The following is a 7,042-nucleotide window of genomic DNA, read 5'->3' as shown; positions in this document are numbered from 1 at the left end:
TTACCATACACTGTGTGTTCGTGTGTGCGTGAATTTGCCTGAGTGCATGCTTGGGTATTTTCAACGAAGCGATAAAGGCTCTTTCAGTCATATTCGTGCGTTGTAGTGCATTTGATGACGTATGTGATCTTTTTCATAGGGGGCGGTCGGGTAGCCTAGTGGTTAAAGCGTTCGCTCGTCACACCGAAGACCCAGGTTCGATTCCCGATATGGGTACAATGTGTGGAGACCATTGCTGGTGTCCCCCGCCGTAATATTGCTGGAGCAGCGTAAAACCATACTCACTCACTCTTCCTCATAGATGCAGTGCTGATAACATAAAGCAATCTAAGCCAGTAGAGCAATTTATTCCAAAATATTTTCTGGTGAATTAGTACATTCGTGTAAGACGCTTATTTCATATTTCAAGGAAATCATCACTACACTAAGCCTTTATTCTGCTATCAAAGTGTCTAAGGGGTTGATGGCATTTTCTATGTGTCGGTGGCCTTTTTGGGGAGAACCACGTCATCAGAAAACGTCATCAGGTGGGCCTAATTAAGTTGAATACGAGTCGTTTTGCCCCCTTAGTCAGTTTGTAGCATCTTTAGTTCATTCAAATGAAAATGAAAATCTACACATCGTATAACACCGAACTTATCAATGTTAAGATTAATATTCATTCAGAATGTCCTTTACTGTGACGTTTTAATGCAGACCAGATACAAAAACTCAAATACAACTACATTTTAAAAGTATATATTGTGATTCGTTGTGAGTTAAGGAAGAAACACCATCAGGACGAAGGGGAGAACAACAGTGGTCGCAGTGTACATCCTCAGGGTGGAAACTGCAGCATCTGCACAACAGAGAATATTAAATATATTACACTCATTTGTATGTTGCCAAGAAGTTTAACTTAAGCTTTAGGTATATCGATGATCTGATACAGTTCAACATTGGTCAAATAGCCCATTACCTTCCATTGATTTAACCACTGGAACTAGAAACTATAGATACTAGTGAAAGCGACTCAAACTTATGTCCCCAGTTGACTTTTACCATGTGTCCCGTGTTTGTTCCGGTTAACAATTTACCTGCCTTTGCATGTGTTTGTGACAGGAACCACCGGTGAGGTAGGCCATGCTAAGTACAATTTGACAGTGATTCACCAACATATGCATATGGATAGTCTAATAAGCATATGAATTGTATATGCACTATCACAAATCTACTGATATTTATTTGATTTCAAAGGTAGGAAAATAAATCGTCATATCATATGACAATATTTGCATGTTACTTCACGGATATCTTTTGTCATTGATACATGAATATGAACAGGTAACAACTTAATTAGTACATTTCTTATATAAAAAATAATCAAAGCCATGTATAATATCGAATACATGTATCCTGTTTGGACGAACAACCTTCATTCCCCAAATCTTAAACTGACTATCGTGACAGCAAGACCATTAACTCCGTCTTAATCTCTAATTGTCCATCTACTGCTCTGCACCTTGATAATAAGTGTATTCAAATTTTCTTGTGAGTTTAATTCATTGATTAGACTTGTTTTGTGTCCTAGCAGTGTGTCGAGTACTGCATTATGGGTTTTATGGGAATTGCACTTTGTGAAGTCTATTCAAGACTTATAAAGAACGCGCAATCTTTCCTTCGCTTTTAATGACTACAGGCCTCTAAGTACGGGCATATAAAGTCAGTAGAGGGTGTAAATGTCAATTAAAGACTTCCGTGAAGGAACATATCAAAACCATATCAGATTACACAGATGTTCGAATGTTCATGATAAATGCTGACATATATAATTCACTACTCTTAGTAGGAATTGTAGGTTTTATTCATATATACGATGATCAAGAAAAAAATATTCGTTTAGCAAAAAAAGTCTATATGCCACTGGCACACACGTATAGAGGGAAATTTGACTTCGGTGTTGATCAAACTGTAAAAACATCAAAATGTGATCTCTCTTAGAATGCCAACATGAATGTTTCGTCTTGTTGGTGAAGAGATCAAGCGAACAGAGGCTCAACCGAAACAAAGTATCTTTCAATACTAATGTTATATTGATTTAAATAAGAAAATAATTGTCAGTATTTTTGCTGCTTGTCGTATAGCATTTTATTAACTGCAAATATAATTGTGTGAATATAATTGAATTAAATGTACCAGATGGACATTCGACATTATCCAACAGCCTGATACTTACTACATGTAAGAGCTGCAAGTCTCCCCTTGGGCTTGTCTACGATAGCAGAGGCTTTGGTTCCAGCCTTGCATGTTTCTTTCTCTCCTGCGTCAGTGAGACATTGGATGTAGGTCCCAAGCGGCCTAAAACACATAATGTCAGCGTGCTTTATTATTAATAACGCGGCCGGGCATCGAATCCCGGACCTTCCGCTCTCCGGGCAGACGCTTTACCACTAGACCACGGAGGCGGTCCGCTGACATGAGGTGTGAATGTATGGAGACGATAATGTTTCTATATGCAAACATATGTCACTACATGTATTATGTTAATCTTACATTGTTGAGGAGTATAAGAAAACTTTGAAATTTACCCGCATGCGTTGTTCCCGGATAGATCGCTTGCCCAGAATGTCTGTTGGCATGTACAAGGCGACTGCAAAGCTGGGTCTAAAATCAGAACAGGGACATTTACGGAATCCTTCTGTTTCATTCATGTCCAAAATGGCCGAACTGAATTTTTGTCATAAAATTAAGATACAACACGACACAGTTAGAGTACATTCATACAGATATGATTCAGATCTGATATACTGGAGGTAATTTAAACTTAAAAAGGCACAGACGTTCTCCTGTGCAGAATATAAACTGAATTTCGAGTTGTGCGAGATGAAAAACATTGAAGGAAACAGGTATCGGATATTTCTGTTAGATACTGAAACTAAACCAGAAAACAAGAGCGAGTTTCTCGTTCGCATTTAATCACAGTGATTCCTATTCATACAACAAAAGCAAAACAGAGGGATGTTGTACAACGTATATTATTGACAGATGGACGAGACAAGTAGTCATATTCAAATAGGGAATGCGCATTTGAAGGAGAGCATATCCACAGATACTTTAAAACCAATGTAATAATGTCTGCTTCATATTCGCGATTTTTGATTATTATATTGAGCAAATCAAGACGTTTATAAACCAAATTACGACGAACGCTACTACACAAGTGCTTACCACAAACAGCGTCACTGATTTTCGTGGCTTGAGTTGTTGCCAAGTCACATCCAGCAGATGTTCCTGCTGCAGTCTCGAGACAATCCAAGTACACTTTCAGGTGTCTGAAACATACGCTTTTCATAAAACATTTGTCCTATTTCGACAACCTTAAAATGTTTGGAATTTTTAAAGCTGTCACATATTTGTATGTAGCGTTACTTTAACCTGTAACATCCATGGATACAACATACATGTATGTTGGCAGTAGAGAGAAGTGATAATATATGACTCATTGTATTCATGGTATCCAATAATGACAATACGAAAGTTGATTATACTACTTACGCACAGTTCTCATCTGAATCTGCGGATGACGTAGCAGAGTTGTAGGTTTCGGTACATGTACCACAAGCTTCAGCAGCTACATGACCTCCCGTGAAGACGCCTGAGAAAAAAACCAAATCTGTCTAGAAACATTAGGGTCCATCCATATTAGTAGTGGTTGGTTTCTTAAAATGATTTAGTTTTGATATTCATTCAAATAATGAATATACGAGGAGGAAGTCCCATATTAACCTGGTTTCATGTTAGGCCTGGTGTAGATGATAATTTTAACAAATATACAGTACCACATAAATGTAAATTAATGAAAATTATACAAAATGGAAATTTCATACAAAACTCTTCGCGAATTGAATAAATATAATATGAGTCTCACTTTCCTACTGTGTATTATTTTGGTGCCTGGGTAGTTAACTGGCATTCGTGTATATTAAAACAACGACTGATAAATGCAACTTACACAGTAGCAGAGAAAAGACCGCCAACGTCCACATCCTGTATGCACCTGGTTGTTGCCTGGCCAGACTCCGCCGTGATACACGCTGTCAACATGGGGGACGTGGACCTTTATAGCGTGTGTTGCCACGGTGTAGTCTGTTGCCGGGGACATGTTTGAAGCATACTCCCATACTCTTATGGCTTGTTCCTACTTTAAACTTTACCACACACGGTGATTTCAGATCTTAATGGGTTTTCGTGTTCTTACCACTTATCACAAAGGCTCAGACAAAAACGTAAATGATCTGCAAGTTACTTATCTTTGTTATATTTACGAAAACGGACAAACACACAAATAAGCACGGTTATGTTATCACGAACAAAAACCTTTTTTCAGAAAACAATAAACTAATTCTGAAACGTGTTTCTCAAGTTTTGAAACTGACCTCAACTGACGGTCACTGCTGGAAAAGAACGAATATTCGGAACATGAGCGATCGCTAAACAGAGGACAAACAAATGAATCACTTGTTCAATCAAATCAGGCACGATTGCACAACTTTGTTATCATTGCTGTAATGAATTGTGTCCAATGGGAATCCACTTTCATCATCACAACGTGTCTCCAAGTATATACTTGGCTCAGGATTTGGTGTCTACATCTCAGTTAGATATGTGTTGAGCAGAAGTGTAAGGGAGTAAGCAAATAATTAAGAAAATATTCCTTAAAATGGCTGAGGAGATTTCAGATACAACATATCCATGTCACTCTGTACGGATAATGTATTAAGAGTTTTATATTTTACAATCTGTGTCGTTGAATAGGATTCTGCTTAGTTGAACCTAATTGTGTTGCCGTCCAAAGACACATGTCTAGTATATTTAAATTGTTAAACGTCATACAAGAAACTTAAAGACTAATTCAAAGGCCCTATATATCCACGAAACATTATCACCTCAATGTGTCTGGTTTCAGAAAGCAAACTGCTTCTTCGGTACAGTAGGTTTTCTTTAAGAAAGCTGTAACTCATGATACACTGTTGAAATGGTTCTCGAACACCTCGCAACAAACATGTAACCCCTGCACTACCACACGTACTTTTCCTTTCCCACCAACAACCAAGTTAAATGCTGTGTTGCGTTGTTGACAGGAACGCACATCTGACACCTACATAAGGGTTTTCTTTAGGTTTATTACATGCTGTTACGTGATCACATATACACTGCTTTCGGTGTATAAAAACCTGAATTGCGTCAAAAGGTAAATGTTTAAGTATTCTGGACTGTGTGCACCTATGTTGGGTACCCAGGTATGCAGTGATGGGATTAAGTGGCTGATATGAATTACAGATAAGGAGCGTACAAGGTACCAGACATGTTACTATGTTAACATCACTTGAAAATATAATAAGAAAACTGACTTTGACATAACATAGGAATGTCTAGTTTTTTTAGGGTGAATATGTTTAAAACAGAATATACCTGGGATCGATAATAATATGGATTATGTTGATGTCATTATGTTGTATTAGAAATCCCTGCTCATTTAGTCATTTGAATAGCCATTAAAAGAAACTGTTTTACCAACAGTTTCTGTATGACTGGTGATCAATAGTGGGATCTACAAGAACGCCACGCTATTTTTATCATTACATTTTGACAATTAGCAACGTTTCCGGTAGAGAAAATTCCATTCTTGTGCTGTGCTTCTGTAAGATTTCATAACATACTGTGAATTCTTGACAAACTAGTTGATTTTGGAAAAAGGAACTATGTACGATACTGGCGTTCCCCTGCAGCTTTTCGTAAAAACGTTTGTTTTTCTGGTTATTATCAGTGTCCGCCTACTTGAAACAATCCCCTGCGGCTTATCGCCTCGATGGCTATTACATTTACCTATGTAATCATCTTCATAGTTTCCGAAAGAGTATCTTGAGCACTCATTCAATATTCGAGTTCAATTGTACAGGATCTTATTTTTCGCAGCAAACACTTATATGTAGCGAGTGTTGTTGCTTGGCAGACAAAGTGTAAACCAGATCCAAGGACAGATAAATCAGATCCATCACGTCCACTATTGCTCCGAGGCAGTAGGGGCGGTCGGGTCGCCTAGAGGTTAAAGCTTTCGCTCGTCACGCCGAAGACCCAGGTTCGATTCCCGACGTGGGTATAATGTGTGAAGCTCATTTCTGGTGTCCCCCGTCGTGATATTGCTGGAATATTGTTAAAAGCGGCGTAAAACCATACCCACTCACTCTAACTCTAATCAATCACTGGTTGGAGTCTATCTATCCGTTAGGTACGAATACACTGTCTTAAGAGACGTGGTAATAACACCGACACTGTTATCTAGGCAGTCCATAGTATACTGTACGTAACCAAAGGGGGCAATGATGTTCTAAGAGTGAGGAGTACAGCAAAGTCACTTTCGGTTGAGAGCAGTCGTTGCTGTGATATAACCTGTGATGAAATGCTTATGAACAGGAGGCATCCTTCACGCGATCTCTTCCCACCAAGGATAATATTCCTATAACCATGCATTGACATATGTATGGTTCAAAGACAATAATGTGCAATAAACGTTTTTATTAGCTTTGATGAATTTATAAACAACACAATTATGTTACATACATAGTATAAGGTGAGGTGAAATGGAGTTTAACGTTGCGTTCAAAATTATTGCACATATATAGCGACGGGCATGCATTTGTGTGTGTGTGTGTGTTGTGTTGTGTTGTGTATGCTTGTACTAGTCCGAACTAATTCCGAGTTTATATGCTAGCCCACGAATAAACAATGCCACAGTTTAAAATGAACAACCCACTCAGACACAGTATACCGACTCCGAGCTGAACAGTCCTTGTTTGAGCCCCTTAATGCGGAGCTCCAGTCAGGGTAACAGCAAGTACCATCCTTTAACGGGTTTTGGTATAACGCGGCCGGAGATCGAATCCACGACCTTCCGCTCTTCGGGCAGACCTACACAGTATAACAAAATGTGTCGTTTTTTATTGTGTTTAGGCAAATACAGGCAAACACTACTGATGGACAACAACATTTACAAACGGAGGAT

The 7,042-nt window shown here is 38.6% G+C and overlaps 1 protein-coding gene across 1 annotated transcript; it reads right to left on the bottom strand.

Annotated features, from left to right (window-relative positions):
• Nucleotides 1-395: 395 nt before the first annotated feature.
• Nucleotides 396-4,060, bottom strand: LOC124146856. Its single transcript, XM_046517343.2, has 6 exons — nucleotides 3,992-4,060; nucleotides 3,535-3,634; nucleotides 3,208-3,311; nucleotides 2,568-2,643; nucleotides 2,216-2,337; nucleotides 396-838 (listed from the first exon to the last, which is right to left on the bottom strand). The coding sequence occupies exons 1-6, from the start codon at nucleotides 4,023-4,025 to the stop codon at nucleotides 759-761; spliced, it is 516 nt and encodes a 171-aa protein (XP_046373299.2). The 5' UTR covers nucleotides 4,026-4,060; the 3' UTR covers nucleotides 396-758.
• Between the last annotated feature and the right edge of the window lie 2,982 nt (nucleotides 4,061-7,042).

The sequence above is a fragment of the Haliotis rufescens genome, unplaced genomic scaffold, assembly GCF_023055435.1.
Source record: "Haliotis rufescens isolate VD_foot unplaced genomic scaffold, xgHalRufe1.0.p SCAF_6, whole genome shotgun sequence".
NCBI classification, from domain to species: domain Eukaryota; kingdom Metazoa; phylum Mollusca; class Gastropoda; order Lepetellida; family Haliotidae; genus Haliotis; species Haliotis rufescens.
Note: the sequence above shows the minus strand (reverse complement) of the source record. Positions and strands in the feature narration are given on the sequence as shown.